The sequence below is a fragment of the Dendrobates tinctorius genome, unplaced genomic scaffold, assembly GCF_039654945.1.
Source record: "Dendrobates tinctorius isolate UK_male_01 unplaced genomic scaffold, ASM3965494v1 ptg000183l, whole genome shotgun sequence".
Classification (NCBI taxonomy): domain Eukaryota; kingdom Metazoa; phylum Chordata; class Amphibia; order Anura; family Dendrobatidae; genus Dendrobates; species Dendrobates tinctorius.
In genome coordinates, this window is record NW_027361850.1 from 6,186,059 (window position 1) to 6,208,036 (window position 21,978).

The following is a 21,978-nucleotide window of genomic DNA, read 5'->3' on the forward strand; positions in this document are numbered from 1 at the left end:
TATGACCATGTGATGCTTTTCTTTAATAAATTTGCAAAAATTTCTACATTTGTTTTTTTTTTCAGTCAAGATGGTTTGCAGAGTGTACATTAATGAGAAAAAAAAATATGAAGTTTTTTGAATTTACCAAATGGCTGCAATGAAACGGAGTGAAAAATTCAAAGGGGTCTGAATACTTTCCGTACCCACTGTATATGAACATTCTGTTGGCAGGACCTAATAGGCTGACACTTGCTGCTACAAGTTCAGGCTCAACTCAGTTCATACCAGGCAACTTACCATCTTGTGAAAGAGACTACACACACAGCTTAAGAGTAAAAAAATATGCTTTTGTTTTAATTACATAGGGAAACAAAGCAATTGTAACAAAAATACAGAGCTTTGGTGTATTAAAAGTCAGTTCATCTTCTGTTCAGAGTCTGAGACCCCAGTATATGAATATGCTTTCCCCAAGACAATCCGGTCACGAAGCAGCTTGAAAAAGGCATAGTAATTACTGAAAAGTATGAGGGCTAGAGAAATGGTATGATGCCATTTCTCTGAAGATAAAAGTGAATATAGTTGGTAGAAGATGAGCAATGCTTCCAGCGTTGTTAAAATGTTCAGAACTCGCAGTGGATTACTGAAGAAAAACTGGTGGGAGGAAAAAAAATAGTGAAAAAGAAAAATTAGTGAAAAAACATTAAAAAAAATTTTTTTTTTAATTTGAAGGTTCACTGCCTAAGACGAGAACAATTTTTGAAAAAAACAAAAAGATATTCAAGGAAAGATAAAGATGTCAGACGGTCATCATGGGCACTGAAGTCCTACAGCTATGACATCACATTAAATTAAAATATAACACATAGATCTTAGTACCATATTGAAGAGTCTTACTTTTAAAATTATTCTAGGTGAAAACCATAGGGGCAATACACGGGAAGAAGCACTTGTTTGCCATCAGGGAGCAGAAGGAAATATCTACTTTCTGGAGCTGTGCCTTTGTGTGGGAAAGGGGAGCTATAAGTGACAGCAGGAAAAAAAGTCTTATGATCAAACCGCCACCCCCCTGCTGTACTATCTCCCTGTAACTTAACAAGTGAGCTATACATTGTCAAATTACCCCATCAACTAGTCAGAAAATGTGCATTCAGGATTGAAGGTGCTCAGTGTGCATCGTTGGTCCCATCATACTGTGCTGGTTGGTCTGTGTAAACAAACTCTTAGTAAATATATGCATGCCTAGGCATTCATACAAATTGCCTGTAAGAATACTGCACATATAATATCCTATTTTTAGGAGGGGCCTTGCAAACCTTTACTTAAGCCAATTAGCCACATTGAGGATTTTTCAATTTGATAGTCAATGGCATAAAGGCTTGCATACACTTTCACTAAAAACACTAATCATATTCTATATAAGACTATACTAAAAACAATGCCAGAGTTGCTGTTTTTGGTTCAAAAGTGCTATCAAAAAGAACACAAAAAGTCTAATGCACCCAATTATGGTATGAAAACTACAGCTTGCCCTGCAAAAAAATATACTCTCAAATAACTATGAATAGAAAAACAAGATGAAAAAAATACACGTTTTCAACTTTATTTAAAAAAATAAATAAATATATATAAAAAAAAAAATATATATATATATATATATATATATATATATATATATATATATATATATATATATATATATATATATATACACATATACACACACACACACAACTACTGAGGACTCTCAATCCTGAATATTTTTCTATCCACTGGCTAACACGGTACAAAGATATACATCTTTCCTGTATATATATATATATATATATATATATATATATATATATATATATATATATATATATATATATATATATATATACACACACTTTTTTTTTTTACCCTTCGCCACGACAGCACCCACTGGAGAGAGGGATCCGCCCATAGGTACAGGAAACCTACAGAGACAAAAGAGGGCGGTCCGCTTCTCCTCCTCAGTTGGTTTCCTGTTCCTATGGGAAACCGCAGGATTCTTCTACAGACATACCTGGGCCAGGGAGGCGCCTGCGGTTTCTTTGCAACACACGCTGCCGGGGTCTGGAGATGGCCGTACCGGCGCGGGGCCGGAGGAAAAGCATGCAGCCTCCGTTTCCCCCATGGCTTCAGCGCCCTAGAAGGAGGACTATGAAGCGCCGCATATGGTAAGAGGGGAACTTCCAGGTCAGACGGAGATCCCAAGCGGCAGAGCGCACACGCATAGGCATGTAAGCGTTGCTGCAAAAAGGAAAAAAAAAAGGGGTATTCAGCAGCGCGGCCCGGCGGCTACATACCAGGCTACGCATGCACAATTAAGCCGCGCCCACGTTGAGGAGGCGCCCCTGGGAGGGGGAGGTACCGGAAAGACAAAATGGTGGAGCACATAAAAAGCCCTGCTACAGGGGGTCCAGCGTGCAAGCATATCTTCCCCAGGACAAGGCACGCATCCCCCGGCGGGAGATACGGCGGCATCCAAGGACCACTCTGGCAGAGGTTCCTCAGACAGAAACCACACCAACAAGCCTCCATCTCAACCTCCTGATCCGGTACCTACAGCTTCTCTGGGTGAGTGGACGACTCTCTGCCTATCAAGCTGACAAATACTCCTCTCTCTCCTCTCCTCCCTCAGGCTAAGAAAAAAGAAAAATCCAAAATAAAGAACGTGCCCTTTGTAGACGCCTCCTACCGGTCACTTACACCAAAAGGCTCTGTAAAAGATGCATTAGTGAGACTGAAACAAGCATCGGTGTCATCCACAGACATAAGGGCAATGATAAGGGAAGAGTTATAGGCCCTAACCCAGTCTAGTAGTACACCTACACATACTAAGACCAAAAAAAGACTGTGGCCAGCTCAGACTCTGACGAGGCTGTGATCTCTGATAGCCACATTGTCATCCTCCTCAGATATGGAGGGGCGTTCGTGTTTTCCCTTAGAGAGCATGGACAATTTAGTAAAGTCTGTGAGAAACACCATGGGGTGCACAGAAACAAGGGAGCCGCAAACAATGCAAGAAGTAATGTTTGCAGGACTAACTGATAGGAAGAGGAGAGCCTTCCCTGTTATACAGGCCATAAAAAGTCTGGTTAGGAAAGAATGGGAGAAACAGGACCAGAGAGGTTACCTCCCTTCGGCCTCAGAGAAGATACCCCTTCAGTGACGAGGAGTTATTAACGTGGTCTAAGGTCCCGAAAGTGGTCGCCTCTACCTCAAAGCAATCATCTTTACCGGTAGAGGACGCAGGGGTACTAAAAGATCCACTCGACCGCAAAGCCGATGCCTCATTGAAAAGGGCTTGAGAGGCAGCTACCGGCACATGTAAGCCGGCAATAGCCAGCACTTGCACGGCCCGTTCTATGCTGGTCTGGATTGATCAACTAGACCAGCAAATAGACCAAAAAACCTCCAGGGACAAATTACGAGCCGCTATCCCCTTGATCCGTGGTGCGGCCACATTTATAGCTGACGCCTCTGCTGACTCGTTACGTTTGGCAGCCAGGACAGCAGGCTTACTTAACGCCAGGCGTAGTCTGTGGCTTAAAAGCTGGAGAGGCAATACGCAATCCAAGGCAAAGCTCTGCGCCATCCCTTGTGAGGGTGAGTTTCTGTTCGGGAAAACCATAGATGAGATCCTCACCAAGGGGAAGGAAAGAAAAAAGGGCTTCCTTAACCCCTCTTCCATTTTATAGGAGGGCGTTTAGGAGACTGCCATTTGGCAGAGGAAGACCAGCGGAAAACCAAAATTGTTGGTCCACAAAGGAGGACAAAAACAAAAGGTGTCATATTTAAAGGATCCTCCTTCCGTAGAGACAGACACTAAAGAGCCAGTCCCTCCAGTAGGAGGAAGACTGAAGTTTTTCCTCCAAGAATGGGAACAAATTACAGCCAGTTCTTGGGTCCTGGACATTATTAGGAATGGGTTAAAAATAGAGTTCCATCATGTTCCCCATAACTCGGTTATTATAATATCTCTCAACTCGCCAATCCAACAGCAGGGCCCTTGAAGCTGAGATTCTAAGCTTATTGGACAAAAAAGTATTGGTCCGGGTACCCAGATGACAGGAAGGGAGAGGATTTTATTCCCCTCTTTTCCTGGTCCCTAAGCCAGATGGCTCTTTCAGGACAATCAACCTGAAAAATCTAAATACATTTGTCAAAAATCATAGATTTAAGATAGAGTCTATTAGATCTACAATTAAGCTTCTCTTCCGCAATTGTATGATGGCCGGCTTAAATCTAAAGGATGCTTATTATCATCTTCCCATCCATTACAAGTATCAGAAATACCTCAGAGTGGCGGTCTCCCTCGATAGCATCATACACCATTTCCAGTTCACAGCCATGCCATTCGGCCTTTCCATCGCACCACGAGTCTTTACGAAGGTGATGCTGGAAGTAATGGCCTTCCTACGCAAGAAGGACACCTCGATAATACCCTATCTGGATGACTTTTTAATAATGGGGAACTCAGCTCGACAATGTAATAGATGAGTTGCTGGCACAATCTTATCCCTACAGGCTCTCGATTGGATAATAAACTTCAAGAAGTCCAAAGTTGAGCCGCAATCCGTCCAGTCCTTCTTAGGTCTCCAACTAGACTCCACAAAGCAAAATTGTCTGCTACCACAGGTAAAAATCTCAATGATCAAAACAAAGATCAGACTAGCAATGGACAAACCAGGCATGTCCATAGGAGAAGCAATGTCCCTCTTAGGATCCGTTACCTCTTGTATCCCGGCGGTTCAGTGGGCCCAACTCCATACCCGGGAACTACAACACCAAATTCTCCTCGAGGAGGCTTGTGCCCGAGGGAATTTAGTGAGGAAAATCACCTTATCTCAAACAGTCCTAACCTCCTTAGCCTGGTGGTTAGATAACCTATCGGGAGGAGTACCTTGGGTAATAACACCTTCCCGTATTACTACTACTGACGCCAGCCCTACAGAATGGGAGCCTTATATGGGAAGATCCTTCTCTAAAGGCCGGTGAGATATAAGCGAGACAGGATTCTTCGAACTTAAAAGAACTGAATGCGGTTAGTCATGCGTTATATATCACTTCTTTCCGCAGCTACAAGGAGAACACGTGAGAATCCTTTCAGACTACACCACAGTGGTAGCATATCTGAACAAGCAGGGCGGAACTCTATCGGACAGCCTAATGTCTTCTGCAAGAAAAAAATCTTATCCTTAGCCGAAAAACAATATTTGTCTCTCTCGGCTCTCCACATAAGAGGAAGAGACAACTCGGAAGCAGACTTCCTAAGTCGCCACACATTACGGCAAGGAGAATGGTGCCTGAGCTGGCAAATATTCAAAAACATCGTGTCAATGCAGGGCCTTCTCCAGATAGATCTCTTCACCACAAGACAACACAGACAGGTGCGAAGGATCGCCTCCCTGAATTTGGCAGACTGCCCGGAAATTCTGGATGCCCTCTAAGCCCCGTGGCAGTTCGGACTGGCATATGCCTTTCCCCCAATCAAACTACTGCCGCAGGTCATTAAGAAGATCAGGGCAGAAAAGGCGAGAGTAATCTTAATAGCGCCATTTTGGCCCAGGAGGCCATGGGTCTCATGCCAACAAGCAATGTCAGTGACAGACCCTTGGGTGCTCCCCTCAAGCTACTCTCTCAAGGGCCATTTTTCCATCCTCAAGTGGACATCTCTACTTGAAGGCTTGGAACTTGAGAGGGGAATGTTGAGAGCAAGGGGGTTCACAAAGGGGTTAGTCAATACTCTCTTACAAAGTCAAAAATTGACTACTACAAAAATTTATACCAGGGTATGGAAGAAGTTCCTAGAGTTCCACACAGCTCCAGACTCTACAGAAATTCCAAAAACACCCATTTTAGAAATTCTACAAAAAGGGAAAGATCTTGGGCTGTCAACACACAAAGTTCAAATGTCTGCTCTAGGGGCCCTCTATAATCACAACGTGGCATGCAATAGATGGATATCCAGGTTGATCTCTGCCTGTGAACGGAGCGAACCAGTACATATACCCAGAGTGCCTCCCTGAGACTTAAATCTGGTACTAGATGCCCTAACAGGTTCCCCCTTCGAACCACTAGACTCAATATCCCTTAAAGGGAATCTGTCACCCCTTTTTTGAGATATCATATAATGATATCATTCAATTGTGTGTTACCTAAGTATTGTAGTCGTACTTTATCCCTCCTGTCCCCGCAACTTTGATGCATAAATACCTTTTTTAATCACTCTTCAGATTTATGGAAATCGCCGTGGTCCGGTCCGATGGGCGTGGCTTATCCCCCACCCCCACCTTGGCTTGCTGGACGTAATTTCTTCTGTGAATATAACAGATGATGTTGTTTATTCGCGCTTGCGCAGTATGCTTTGCCCAACTGTGGGCTATTCACAGAAGAAATTACGTCCAGCAAGCCAAGGTGGGGGAGAATAAGCCACGCCCATAGGACCGGACCACGGCGATTTCCATAAATCTGAAGAGTGATAAAAAAGGTATTTATGCATCAAAGGTGCGGGGACAGGGGGGAATAAAAAGTACAACTACAATACTTAGGTAACACACAATTGAATTATATCATTATATGATATCTCAAAAAAAGGGGTGACAGATTCCCTTTAAGCACATCTCTTAAGACAGTACTCTTAGTGGCACTAACTTCAGCCAGGAGGGTCAGCGACATACAGGTACTTTCAACAGAACCTCCGCTCCTATTAACATTCCAGGATCAGTTGATATTAAAACCAGACCCCTCATATCTGCTAAAAGTAGCGGGGAAATTTCATAGGTCGCAAGAAATCCACCTCCCTTCATTCTTTAGTAGCCCTTCTACTCCAAAGAGAAATTCCATACACTAGACGTGAGAAGAGCAGTATTACAATACATTGAGAGGTCTAGCAGCTGGAGGAAGAGTTGGGCTCTATTTATATCCTTCCAGGGCCAGAAGAAGGGCTATGGAGTCACAAGGGGTACCCTATCTCGGTGATCAGGGACGCGACCTATCTGGCATACTCCGCGAGAAATGAAGATCCTCTGGGGGTATCAGGGCACATTCCGCCAGAGCTATGGCATCCTCATGGGCGGAGAGGGGAGACGTCACATTGGAGTCTATATGTAAGGCCACAACTTGGTCGGCGCCTTCTACCTTTTATAACCACTATAGGCTTTATTTATCATGCTCATCTGACATAGCCTTTGGTAGAGCGGTCCTCAGCACGGTGGTCCCTCCCAGGTGAAGGTCTCTGAAAGTCTCTCCAGTGGGTGCTGTCGTGGCAAAGGGTAAAAAGCCGAATTAATTGCCGGTAATGCTCTTTTAATGAATCCACGACAGCACCCGCTCACTACCCTCCCTAGAAGTTAACATTGTGTATATACACCTTCTTAGATATAGAATTGATAAATTAAAATATTGAATTATATGATTGCCTAATAATTGGCGGTCCTCCGGGTACTCAAATCCAACTGAGGAGAGGCGGACCGCCCTCTTATCTCTGTAGGTTTCCTGTTCTTATGGGCGGATCCCTCTCTCCAGTGGGTGCTGTCGTGTACTCATTAAAAGAGCATTACCGGTAAGTAATCCGGCTTATTTTACAGCTCTGCCAAAAATTAAGAGACCACTGCAAAATTTTCAGTTTGTCTGATTTTTCTCTTTTTAGGTATATTTTTGAGTAAAATGTAAATTGCGCTCTTATTCTAAAAACTACTGACAACATATCTTTGAATTTCCAAGCACTACATTTTGTATTTATTTTCAGAAAATGAGAAATGGTCAAAATAAAAAAAATGCAGTGCTTGCAGACCTCAAATAATGCTAAGAAAACAAGTTCATAATCATTTAGAAACAATACTAATGTTTTAACTCAGGAAGAGTTTACAAATCAATATTTTGTGGAATAACCAAAATTTTTAATCACAGCTTTCATGCGTCTTGGCATGCTTTCCAGCAGTCTTTCACACTGCTTTTGGGTGGCCTTATGCCACTCCTGGTGCAAAAATTTAAGCAGTTCTTATTTGTTTGAAGGCTTGTGACTATCCATCTTCCTCTTGATTACATTCCAGAGGTTTTCAATGGGGTTCAGGTCTGGAGATTGGGCTGACCATGACAGGGATTTGATGTAGTGGTCCTTCATCCACACACTCATTGAAAATCATATCAAAAGAAAAGCACCAATAGAACCAAAAATTCTAAAAGTAAAAAACTTAATTGGGATAACAATAAAACACATAGTATGAGAACATTGAAAAATGAATAGGGAGATGACAATGGTAAGCCAAAGAAACAGTGGTCCACGGTAGTGAAACAGGCAAAGAAAGATACCCCCGGAAGAAGGCACTATGCTGAAACATGCGTTGGGGTGGGTGGCTCCATGGTATATCAGGTAATTCCTCAAGTTTTCATGCACTTTATGCTACTGATTTTTGGCTCTGCACTCTCCCTTTACTTATAGCTGCTAACCTCTATGTAGTCCCTCTGTGCTTTCAGTGTATCCTTATTTTCCGATTTACTTTATAACTTTATATTGATGGACTCCGTATTTACCTTGCCTGAGGTTTCTCTCTTTCTTTGCCTGTTTCACTACCGTGGACCCACGGTTTCTTCGGCTCACCATTGTCATTTCCCTATTCATTTTTCAATGTTCTCATGCTATGGGTTTTATAGCTGTCCCAATAAAGTTTTTACTTTTAGTATTTTTGGTTCTAGTGGTGCTTTTCTTTTGATATGATTTTCATTGCTTCTGCACTGAACCTTTACTATACATCCTTGCACCCCTATATGCTGATTTATTGACATATTACAAATTGTGGGTGCTGGCTTGGTACATAGGTTTTTACATTGATTGACCTAGGTGTGTGGCATGGCGCATTGTCCTGCTGGAAAAACCAGCCCTCAGAGTTGGGGCTCATTGCCTGAGCAGAAGGAATTAACTGTTTTTCCAGGATAACCTTGTATGCGGCTTGATTCATACGACCTTCGCAAACATTAACCGGCCCAATTCCAGCTTTGCTGAAGCATCCCCAGATCATCATCGATTATCCACCAAATTTCACAGTGGGTGCAAGACACTGTGGCTTGTACGCCTCTCCAGGTCTCCGTCTAACCATTAGAAAACCAGGTGTTTGGCAAAGCTGAAAATTAGACTCATCAGAGAAGATTACCTTACTCCAATCCTCTATGGTCCAATCCTTATGGTCCTTGGCAAACTTCAGCCTGGCTCTCCTTTACGTCTCATTGATGAAAGGCTTTTTTTCTAGCTTTACATGACTTGAGCCCTACCTCTAGGAGCCTGATATGAACTGTTCTTGTTGTGCACTTTACCCTAGCTGCCATTTGCCATTCCTTTTGTAGGTCACTTGATGTCATCCTGCTGTTGCAGAGTGACATTCAAATAAGATGACGGTCATCCCAGTCAGTGAAGAGTCGTTTTCACCCTCTGCCTGTCTGTAGCTTTGTCCCCAATGTCTGCTGCTTGACTTTGTTGTAATGGACTGCCGTCTTAGAAATTTTAACCCCTTTCCTTCATTGGACATAATATTCCGTCCATGTTCCCTGGGCCCTAATTACCATAGACGGAATATTACGTCATAGCGATAAGCGGCGCACACATGGTGAGCGCCGCTTATCGCGGCCGGGTGTCAGCTAATTATCATAGCTGACACCCGGCACAATGTGTCAGGGGCGGTCACGGACAGCCCCCGACACGTTAACCCCATGTACACCGCGATCAAACACGATCGCGGTGTACCAGGGGTTAAAGGGAAGCATCGGCAGGGAGGGGGCTCCCTCCGTGCTTCCCTGAGTCCCCCACGACAGCGCAGTGTGCAGCGCTGCTGCGAGGGGGCTCCTTTCCTGCAGGTCCCCGGATCCAATATGGCGGCGGGGACCTGCAGGAAGCTGGCTTCCTCACTGCCCGCAGGCATGAGGAAGCCTGCAGCAGTGCCTGTGACAGATCGCTGATCTGTCACAGCGATCTGTGATGTGACAGATCAGCGATCTGTCACATGACAGTTATGTCCCCCCTGGGACATTGTAATAAAGTAAAACCGCTAAAATTCAAAAAGAAAAAAAAAATTCCCCAATAAATTCATTTTTTGGAAATTAAAAAAAAAAAAAAAAAAACACAATAAAAAGTGCACATATTTGGTATCGCCGCGTCCGTAACGACCCGCCCTATAAAACTGTCCCATTAGTTAACCCCTTAAGCTAACCCCTTAAAAAATAAAAAACAAAGCAAAAAATATTTATCATACCGCCGAACAAAAAGTGCAATAATGCGCGATCAAAAAGACGCATATAAATGTCCATGGTACCGCTGAAAACGTCATCTTGTACTGCAAAAAATGAGCCATCATACAGCATCATCAGCGAAAAAATAAAGTTATAGCTCGCAGAATAAAGCGATGTAAAAATAATTTTTTATATAAAATGGTTTTCATTGCATAAAAGCGCCAAAACATAAAAAAAAGACATAAATGAGGTATCGCTGTAACCGTACTGACCCGAAGAAGAAAACCGCTTTATCAATTTTATCGCACGCGGAACGGCGTAAACCCCACCACCCAAAAGAAATTAATGAAACGCTGTTTTTTGTAAATTCTGCGTCACAAAAAACGAAATAAAAAGCGATCAAAAAATGTCACATGCCCGAACATGGTACCAATAAAAACGTCAACTCGTCCCGCAAAAAATAAGACCTCACATGACTCGGTGGGTCAAAATATGGAAAAATTATAGCTCTCAATATGTAGTGATGCAAAAACTATTTTTACAATAAAAAGCGTCTTTTAGCGTGTGACAGCTGCCAAATATAAATACCGCCATAAATAGTAAATCAAACCTCCCGTTATCACCCCCTTAGTTAGGGAAAAATAATAAAATTAAAAAAATGTATTTCCATTTTCCCATTAGGGTTAGGGCTAGAATTGGGGGTTTCCACTATTTGCGCACATCAGGTGCTCTCCAAACGCAACATGGCGTCTGATATCAATTCCAGCCACTTCTGCTTTGAAAAAGTCAAATGGTGCTCCTTCCCTTCCAAGCTCTGCCATGCACCCAAACAGTGTTTTACCCCCTCATATGGGGCATCAGCCTACTCAGGACAATTTGCAAAACAACTTTTGGGGTCCTATTTCTCCTGTCGCCCTTAGGAAAATAAAAAAATTGGGGGCAAAAATATTTTATTTTCACACCTGGGCGTTATAAACTTCTGTGAAGCACTTGGGGGTTCAAAGTTCTCACCACACATTTAGATAAGTTCCTTGGGGGGGTATGGTTTCCAAAATGGTGTCATTTGTGGGGGGATTCCACTGTTTTGGTACATCAGGGGCTTTCCAAATGCGACATGGTGTCCGATCTCAATTCCAGCCAAAAGGCGCTGCTTCCCTTCCGAGCTCTGCCATGCGCCCAAATAGTCGTTTACACCCACACATGGGGTATCAGCGTACTCAGGACAAATTGCACAAAAACTTTTAGGGTCCTGTTACCCTTGGGAAAATAAAAATTGGGGGTGAAAAGATCATTTTGTGGAAAAAATATGATTTTTTAATTGTACCGCTGTACGTTATAAACTTCTGTGAAGCCCTTGTGGGTTCAAAGTTCTCACCATATATCTAGATAAGTTCCTTGGGGGGGGGTCTAGTTTCCAAAATGGGGTCACTTGTGGGGGGTTTCCACTGTTTAGGTACATCAGGGGCTCTCCAAACGTGACATGGCGTCCGATCTGAATTCCAGCCAATTTTGCATTGTAAAAGTCAAACGGCGCTCCTTCCCTTCTGAGCTCTGCCATGCGCTGAAACAGTGCTTCCCCCCCACATATCAGGTATCAGCATACTCAGGACAAATTGCACAATAATTTTTGCAGTCCAATTTCTCCTGTTACCCTTGGTAAAATAAAAAAAATTGAACCTGAAGTATTTTTTTTGTGAAAAAAGTTAAATGTTCATTTTTTTTAAATATTCAAAAAATCCCTCCTGTGAAGCACCCTGAAGGGTTAATAAACTTCTTGAATGTGGTTTTGAGCACCTTAAGGGGTGCAGTTTTTAGAATGGTGTCACTTTTGGGTATTTTCTATCATATATAGACCCTTCAAAGTGACTTCAAATGTGATGTGGTCCGTAAAAATAAAATGGTGTTGCAAAAATGAGAAATCGCTCGTCAACTTTTAACCCTTATAACTTCCTAACAAAAAAAAAAAAATTTGTTTCCAAAATTGTGCTGATGTAAAGTAAACATGTGGGAAATGTTACTTAAGTTTTTTGTGTGCCGTATCTCTGTGATTTAAGGGCATAAAAATTCAAAGTTGGAAAATTGCGAAATTTTCAAAATTTTGGCCAAATTTCCGTTTTTTTTCCACAAATAAACGCAAGTTATATGAATGAAATTTTACCACTAACATGAAGTACAATATGTCACGAGAAAACAAAGTCAGAATCACCGAGATCCATGTAAGCGTTCCAGAGTTATGGCCTCATAAAAAGGACAGTGGTCAGAATTGTAAAAATTGGCCCGGGAGTTAACGTGCAAACCACCCTTGGTAGTGAAGGGGTTAAGGATGGAGGCAAAATGACACTCCATGTATCCCTCTGCTAGTAAAGCCGGAATTGAGCCCTTTTCCTCACTCAAGACTTTTCTTTTCAACTCATTTTGCATTGTTAAAAGCTATTTTTTCATTCCTATTACTTTTGGGATATTACTAGCACTTGTTTTGCCATCCAGCTTGTCCTATTGCAAGAGGATTGTGAACACCACAGCAGGGTTTTTATACTTTCCTTCATTAAATAAGATTTGGTTCCGGTGATCAGCTAATCAGAAGCACATTAAGTAGAAAGAGGTGTTCTCTGGTTGGAATTCAAGTGACAATGGAATGGCTGTCAGACACGTAGAAAAGCTAATTTTTAGAAACCTGTGCAGTGGTCTCAATTTTTGCCACAGCCGTCTGTAGTAGTATTATTATTATTATTATTATTATTAATGTCATAATCAAAAAATGTTAAATATATTTCAGGATTTGATTTGCTTTTTCTTCTAACACCTACTCAAAGGCATAAATGAAAAAAAGATTCATATGTACCCAAAAGTTGGACCAATGAAAACTACATCTTGTCACGTAATGCACACAGTTCAGTTGAGTGAAAAATGGTAACCTTATGGCTCATACACCATTTTGAAAAAAAAAAATTAAAAAAAATTCTATTTATCAAAAGTAATAAAGCTACATAAATTTGGTATCTCGATAATCTTACAGTATATAGGAGTGTATACTGCTTGAAGATGAAGACATCCTCCTAAGTTCACATTACATTGATAGCAGCTGGCCAGTGCTACTTAACAGATTTATACATACCTGAAATAAAGCAATTGGCTAAGATACCACTAAGTCTAGAATAGAGAATCTGGTATCTCTGGGTCTGGACAAAAGAACAGATTTCAAGCGCATACTGATACATGAGAAAAAATGCACACAAAGAACGATATTAAAAATCACAAAGAATATAAAAGAATTGCAATGGTGGCTGGGTGATGTATGGCAATAAGCCAAAAGGTGGCACCAAAGCTCAACCAGGTCTACAAAAGATATGTACAGCATACACAAAAATAAAAAATAAGTAAGGCTAATGGTATTACATAACAGTCAATGACAGATAAATGTAAAAAAGAATCTACATACTACACTAAGTGATATAGTGCAATAACAAAGCAGATGAAAATAGTACAACAGGAACAGGACATGAAGCATAATGCCACAAGACCAAATAGTTAGCTAATGTATGCATGGACAAATAAACAGTCTACCTAGGCTGAACGAGGGTCTCCCTTCCCCAAGTGACACCCATGTTCAACCTATGTTGTATATACTCTGTACCTTTGGTAGACCTGGTTGAGCTTTGGCGCCACCTCTTGATTTACTGCCATACATCACCCGCCCACCATTCCAATTCTTTTATATTGTTTTTTGCATTTAATAAAAGTGACTTAATATAGTTCTTTGTGCGCCTTTTCTTGTATATGATCTCATTTTCTGATTTAAAGTTGGAACACAGGCAACTTTCAGAAAACTACAAGCTAATACTCACTATGCAAGTCAAGGCAATTGTTTCAATAGGGTGTTCTCTAAGGGCCCCGTCACACATAGCGATCTCGCTTGGACCAGGAGGCAGCAGGACACTGCCAGGAGAGGCCGGGGATGCAGGCACGCCTTCTGCTGGTGGAGGACTGTAACAGCAGGCACACTTGTTCGCTGCTCCTGGGCTCGCTCTCACCTCGGCGTGCTGATCGCTGGTGAAGCTGTCTGTGTGACAGCTGACCAGCGATCACATAGCGACTTACCAGCGATCCTGACACGTTGATATTGTTGTCGGGATCGCTGGTAAGTCGCTATGTGTGAGTCCAGCATAACCCCTTCATGACCAGGCCTATTTTGACCTTAATGACCAGGCCATTTTTTGCAATTCTGACCAGTGTCCCTTTATGAGGTAATAACTCTGGAACGCTTCAACGCATCCTAGCGATTCTGAGACTGTTTTTTCGTGACATATTGGGCTTCATGATAGTGGTAAATTTAGGTCGATAATTTTTGCGTTTGTTTGTGAAAAAAATCAGAAATTTGGCGAAAATTTAGAAAATTTCGCAATTTTCAAATTTTGAATATTTATTCTGTTAAACCAGAGAGTTATGTGACACAAAATAGTTACTAAATAACATTTCCCACATGTCTACTTTACATCAGCACAATTTTGGAAACAAAATATTTTTTGTTAGGAAGTTATAAGGGTTAAAAGTTGACCAGCGATTACTCACTTTTACAATAAAATTTACAAAACCATTTATTTTTACGGACCACCTCACATTTGAAGTCACTTTGAGAAGTCTATATGGCAGAAAATACCCAAAAATGAAACCATTCTAAAAACTGCACCCCTCAAGCTACTCAAACCTACATTCAAGAAGATTATTAACCCTTCAGGTGTTTCACAGGAACTAAAGCAACGTGGAAAGAAAAAAATGGACATTTTAATTTTTACAACAAAAATTTTCTTTTATCAATTTTTTCATTTTCACATGGGCAACAGGATAAAATGGATCCTAAAATTTGTTGGGCAATTTCTCCTGAGTACACCGATACCTCATATGTGGTCATAAACCACTGTTTGGGCTCACGGCAGGGCTCAGAAGGGAAGGAGAACCATTTGACTTTTCAATGGAAAATATGTTGGAATATTTAGCGGTTGCCATGTCACGTTTGGAGAGCCCCTGCGTGCATAAACATTGGAGCTCCTCCACAAGTGACCCCATTTTGGAAACTAGACCCCCCAAGGAACTTATCTAGATGCATAGTGATCACTTTGAACCCCCAGGTACTTCACAAATTGATCTGTAAAAAAAAAAAAAAAAAAAAAAAAAAAAAAGGACTTTTTTTTTTTCAAAAAAATTTTCTTTTAGCCTCAGTTTTTTCATTTTCACCTGGGCAACAGGATAAAATGGATCCTAAAATTTGTTAAAAAATTTCTCCTGAGTACACCAATACCTCATATTTGGTCATAAACCACTGTTTGAGCGCACGGCAGGGTCCGGAAGGGAAGGAGCACCATTTGACTTTTTGAATGGAAAATTAGCTCCAATCGTTATCGGACACCATGTCGCGTTTGGAGAGCCCCTGTGTACCCCATTTTGGAAACTAGACCCCCTAAGGAACTTATCTAGATGTGTAGTGAGCACTTTGAACCCCCAAGTGCTTCACAAAAGTTTATAACACAGAGCATTGAAAATAAAAAATAATTTTTTTTTTCCTCAAAAATGATTTTTAGCACACTATTTTTAATTTTCACAAGGGTAACAGGAGAAATTGGACCACAAAAGTTGTTGTCCAGTTTGTACTGAGTACGCTGGTACCCCATATGTGGGGGGGGGGGGGGGGGGGACCACTGTTTGGGCACACGGCAGGGCTCAGAAGGGAAGGAGCGCCATTTGACTTTTTGAAATGCAAATTACTTCTAATCGCTAGCGGACACCATGTCGTGTTTGGAGAGCCCCTGTGTGCCAAAAAATTGGAGCTCCCCCACAAATGACCCCATTTTGGAAACTAGACCCCCCTAAGGAACTTATCTAGATGCATAGTGAGCACTTTGAACCCCCAAGTGCTTCACAAAAGTTTATAACGCAGAGCCGTGAAAATAAAAATATTTGTTTCCTCAAAAAATTATTTTTTAGTGCGCAGTTTTTTATTTTCACAAGGGTACCAGGATAAATTAGACCCCAAAAGTTGTTGTCCAGTTTGTCCTGAGTACGATGGTACCCCTTATGTGGGGGGAACCACTGTTTGGGCACACGTCGGGGCTCGGAAGGGAAGTAGTGACATTTTGAGATGCTGACTTTGATCGAATGGTCTTCGGGCATCATGTTACATTTGCAGAGCCCCTGATGTACCTAAACTGTGGGACCCCCCCACAAGTGACCCCATTTTGGAAACTAGACCCCCCCAAGGAACTTATCTAGATGTGTGGTGAGCACATTTAACCCCCAAGCGCGTCACAGAAGTTTATAACGCAGAGCCGTGAAAATTAAAAAAAAAAAATTTTTTCCCTCAAAAAAATGATTTTCAGCCAGCAATTTTTTATTTTCACAGGGGTAGCAGGATAAATTGGACTTCAAAAGTTGTTGTACAGTTTGTCCTGAGTACGCTGGTGCCCCATATATGAGGGGGGGGAACCATTGTTTGGGCACACGTAAGGGCTCGGAATGGAAGTAGTGACGTTTTGAAATGCAGACTTTGATGGAATGGTCTGCGGTCGTCGTTACGTTTGCAGAGCCCCTGATGTGCCTAAACAATAGAAACCCCCCACAAGTGACCCCATTTTGGAAACTAGACCTCCCAAGGAACTTATCTAGATGCCTGGTGAGCACTTTGAACCCCCAAGTGCTTCACAGAAGTTTATAACGCAGAGACGTGAAAATTAAAAAAAAAAAAAAAAAAAAAATTCCACAAAAATATTTTTTTAGCCCTTAATTTTTTATTTTCCCAAGGGTACCAGGAGAAATTAGACCCCCAAAGTTGTTGTGCAATTTTTCCTGAGTACGCTGATACCCCATAGGTTGGGGGTAAACCACTGTTTGGGCACACGTCGGGGCTTGGAAGGAGGGAGCACCGTTTTAACTTTTTGAACGCAAAATTGGCTGGAATCAATGGTTGCACCATGTCGCGTTTGGAGACCCCCTGATGTGCCTAAACAGTGGAAACCCCACAATTCTAACTTCAACCCTAACCCCAACACACCCCTAACCACAGCCCTAACCCCAACACATCCCTAACCCCAACACACCCCTAACCCTCTTTCCAACCCTAACCATAATGGAAAAATAAAAATAATTTCTTTATTTTATTAGTTGATCCTGCCTATGGGGGCGATAAACGGGTGGTTTATTTACTTTTCATTCTATTTTGATCACTGTGAGAGTTTATTACAGTGATCAAAATGAATGAATGGAAATTGCAGCCAGCGGGCGCACTGCGCATGCCCCCGCCATTTTCCAATATAGTGACGCCCATGGTCCGGGACCGCGGGACACCGGGAGCCATAACGGCACTCGGTGAGTACCGGGGGGTGGGGGGGGAGATGACAGCGGCGGCACATCGCCGCTGTCGTTCAGTGGCGGGGGGCAGATCGCCCCCGTTGACGGGTGGTGGTGGGGGGTCGGATCGCTGTCACCAGCCATGTCCGCTGCTACTGCAGCGTCAGACATGGCTGGATTGTAATATTTCATCAATTTTCATTGATGAAATATTACTATCGCTCTGATTGGCTGTTAAAATTGAAGCAACCAATCAGAGCGATCGTAGTCACGTGGGGGCGAAGCCACGCCCCCTATGGTGAAGAACAAAGCCCCCTGTATCTGCGGGTCGGGTGACCTTTCAGTGACCTAGGTCACCCGACCCGCAGGGGGGCTTTAAAGGCATGATGCCACATAGGCGTCACTGGTCAGATTTGCACCAGTTTTCATGACGCCTATGTGGCGTTATTGGTCGTGAAGGGGTTAAGGTAGCAGGGGAAGTACCTCCTTATTCATAGATCAGGCTGCAATATTAACATTCAGACTAATCAGTGCATAAACAGATCGAGAGGCTGGGAAAGGGAGAACACGACTGGCTGACAAGAAATGATTAACTAGCAACAGAATTTCTATTGCAGTTACAATCAGTGAAAATGAAAGTAGGCAAACCCCTCAAGCCTCCACAAACACTTCCCGTCACTGATCATGCAGAGGAAGGCCACATAAACAACTGTGATGCGATCACCCACAGACTGCTCTAAAGGATACTGAAACATGGCAAATTTGACAGGATGTGCACATTAATAGATTGGGTAAAGGTGATGTAAGCAGACTCTTCCGTGTACGGATGGCTTTTTCTGTACGTTAGAAACATGTGTCTCTTTTTTTAATAAAAGACTCCAAGACAAAATTAATAGGAGAACTTACATGGAACCGAAAATGAGACATATCAGAAGGAATCGCTACATTATAGTGACCAACCGCTTTGTAGACATTCTTGTTGTGTTTTACCAGCACTCCCTGGGGCCACATGCACTCCTCCATCCACCTGCAAAACAGACTATTTTACCACAAGCTGTTTTCTCTAGCAGTATGTCTTTGTATTAAAGAAATAATGCACATTTAGGCATGCAAGAACAATGATCTATATAAAAAAATTAAAAACAGTCCCGTATACACATTTACCCCCTACATAATCAAATTTAAGGAGTTTTCCACTATTGGAAAAATGGACCCCTAACAAATCCTGTAAAGTAAAATGTACATCTCACTCATCGTCCCCGGGCGCAGCTCCAGTCTAGTTTTGGCTACAGCTGTGATGTCATGTAGGTAGTGCATGACAATGCAGCAACCAATTTGTGAACTTGTACGGTCTTCAAAAAACAGACACTGAGCTCACAGGAATCATTTGGCGGCAACTTTTCTAAAAGTAGAAAATCCCTTAATGATACTGTAGGTTTTAACCAAATGTTGCATGTCCTAAAGGTCCCCTAGCCATAGGCGTACCCCTACATACAACTTACATAGGAAAAGCAGCCATCTTGTCTTGCTGCAGGACATTGGAAGCATTACTTGGAGCCTAATGTAATGCATCAGTTAGTTTGTACACCATCACTAATAAAAGGGGCCAAAATTGTACAAGTCCTCTTCAATGTACTAAGGATTTTTTTTTAAAAATAGAGGAAAGAAAATAAGCCCACAATGTTGATTAACAAACCTCTTTCCTAAACTATGACACACAATGACTTTTCAACTCTCCCATTTCCAGCTTCTTCCTCCTAATTTACAGGTTTCCTATTCTATTAATATTGGAAAAAAAATAAATCAGAATTTGAAAATATGCTTACGAGTGCTGAAGCATGTTGGAGCAGAGCGCTGGGTCCACTTTTTGCCAGCAGCCAAGATGAGCTGCTGCCTTATGAAGAAGATCACAGTACCTTGCAGGCAGGAGGTGCTGGGTGAGGATTACTGAAGTGCTTAGGGAAACTTGAAGAAAGAGTTCACAGGACCATCGCTTATCATAATACTGTGTGCTCTGTACAAAGTAAAAGAACAAAATTACAAAACTAAGAGAGGAACATGTTAGAACTCTCACATGTCTAACAAAGACTGTGGCTGTGTAAAGTGTGGTTTGTGGTGTTACATTCTAGATTGGCAAGGAAAAGTTATAATAAGTTATGTACCTTGACAAACCATACTGGCACAAATGCCACGTAGTATGCCGACAGCATAGAGCTAAGCAACACCTCCCGAACACGCCAATTGAAGTCCAGCTTCAAGTAATGCACTTCACTACGGATTAGGTCTGGAGATAGGCAGCAGGCATGTGTGGGAAGAGGATCTGTGCTGGGCCTCCACATGTGCTGCAGTACTGTTAAGTAGTCACGACCTGCCTTATCAACAGACCCCAGATCACCACTAACACGTGTGTTGGGTACATGGGCAAAGAGGCTTGACCGACGGAAATCATATCCCAAGTGCAGAAATGGTATATACATACCAAATCTAGAAAGAGGAAAAAAAAAAAAAAAAAAAAAAAAAAAGAAAGTTATATAGTTTGAGCTAATAGGACAAATTTATTCACCACACAATATAACTCACTAAAAGAAAAAAAAAAAAAAGAAGCTAGGCCACATAAACTTCTATGGTATTAGAGTACAGATATCACCCTAGAAATTAACTTTTGACAAAGAAATTTCTCCTCTGGGTAAGTTGCACCACGTTACAAATTGAAATAAATACCTATTTTCCTGTGTTACATTGTTATTTCTGTCTATTGATTACTTACGGATAGCATAAGAAAAGAAGGTTCAAGAAGGAGTGTGTTCTGAACAACAAAATTAAGGAACGGCATAAACTCCATCCTGTTCCAGTTAGAACAGCAAACCGTGTGGCCACCAACAGTACTGAGTGCGGAAGAGAAGACTTTCCTCCCTGTGAGGCCTAAATAATGAGAAATAAACTATTATTTGAGTGCACAACACTTTCCCAACTAGAACAGTGTAGCAGACATACCTCCCGCACAATTGCTGCAATTAGTCTTCGAGCCAGTACAATTGTTGTGAGGGTCAGCACATTAAAATCTATTAGGTGGAAGTTCTACACAAGGCAGAGGAAAAAAAAAAGTGGGACAATTAATGTTCGGACCAATACATTTCACATACGAAGAACAACCTTGTCATGACTCTAAAATACTTAGCTTATAGTAACCTGTGAAATCTTATAGATGTGTAAAATCAACAGTTTATGAGATTAATCTAGCTTCCTTGAGAATACATGCAGAAATTAGTTTGCATGCCCCAAATCCTGTGATGTAAGTACTTATCAGTAGAGTTGAGCGAATATGTTCAGAAACGATTGCCAAATCCAAATGTGCCCTATTTGTGTCATATCGGTACCCCATTTGTGCCAAATTTATGTCTGATGATCGTTTCCAAACACATTTGCTCATTTGTACTCCCATTGACTAATGGCGTTCGGTGAATATTGCAAACACAATATTCGCTGTTGATCGTAATCCGAACTGAATATTGAAAAATCCGCTCAACTCTACTTATCAGGCATGTGCACCCTTAAAATTAGCATTGTGCATTGCCTTTGATATAAAAGTAATTTATTTTCTAATGTTTAAAAACACACAGCAAACTTTGTTACCCAAGTGCCTGTTACTCACCAGAGAAGTATGTGAAGGTGGGTGGGATGGTGGGTACCACCAAACAGTCTTGTAGATATTGATGTAGTGCACAAACAAGGCGATCAGGTGACACAGAAATAGCTGCAGCTCAAAAAGTAGGTGACGGTCTGCAGGTAGTTCAGGGATTTTGCAATGTCGCAGCGGTACCACTGTCTGTGCAGCAAGAGGGGGACTTGACAATCCTGTGTTAGAACTACTCCTAAGTAAAGAAGAAAAACAACAGTTGAGATTTCAGGGTAGAACTTGAACTGAAATACAAAAAGTTTCGCTAAAAGTCTTTGTCTTGAATGTAGTAATTGTTAAAAAAAAAAAAAAAAAAAAAAAAATGTCCAATGACAAAAAGAAATATATAAGATAGCAGTTTCTTAATAGTTGCTGAAGTTGTCTACAACTTTACAAATTACACTTAATGAGCACATGCCTTAAAGAAAAAAAAACAACTATCACCCTGTGGTACATAGAGGATAGTAGACAGGTGGGGGACATAGTAGCAAGTGTGATGGTGCATTGAGAGGAGAGTCTAGTTTATTTTTTGTTAAAGGGGTATTTCCAACTGAAAGAGCCTATCCCAATATGTAGTAGGTATAATATCAGCAAATACCATCAATAAGAAACGTAATATAGTTCTAATTCACCATGTTGCTTACCCCATGTGCACAGTATTGCAGTATATTAGGTATTCATGGTTACAACCACTAGCAAGCCATCACTATACGAGTGGTCGCCACCATGGATATCCA

At 41.7% G+C, this 21,978-nt stretch overlaps 1 protein-coding gene across 4 annotated transcripts in view; it reads right to left on the reverse strand.

The window, feature by feature from the left end:
* Window positions 1-308: 308 nt before the first annotated feature.
* The window catches only part of TMEM39B (transmembrane protein 39B), a 29,712-nt gene continuing 8,042 nt past the window's right edge, over window positions 309-21,978 (reverse strand). For all 4 annotated transcript variants that reach the window (XM_073551971.1, XM_073551972.1, XM_073551969.1 and 1 more), the window contains 7 exons: window positions 21,218-21,437; window positions 20,560-20,643; window positions 20,333-20,487; window positions 19,728-20,049; window positions 19,392-19,579; window positions 18,472-18,592; window positions 309-633 (listed from right to left, as the gene is read on the reverse strand). In XM_073551971.1, coding sequence (XP_073408072.1) covers window positions 397-633; window positions 18,472-18,592; window positions 19,392-19,579; window positions 19,728-20,049; window positions 20,333-20,487; window positions 20,560-20,643; window positions 21,218-21,437 — 1,327 coding nt within the window. In that variant the 3' untranslated portion in view covers window positions 309-396. The remainder of the gene's footprint in view (window positions 634-18,471; window positions 18,593-19,391; window positions 19,580-19,727; window positions 20,050-20,332; window positions 20,488-20,559; window positions 20,644-21,217; window positions 21,438-21,978) is intronic.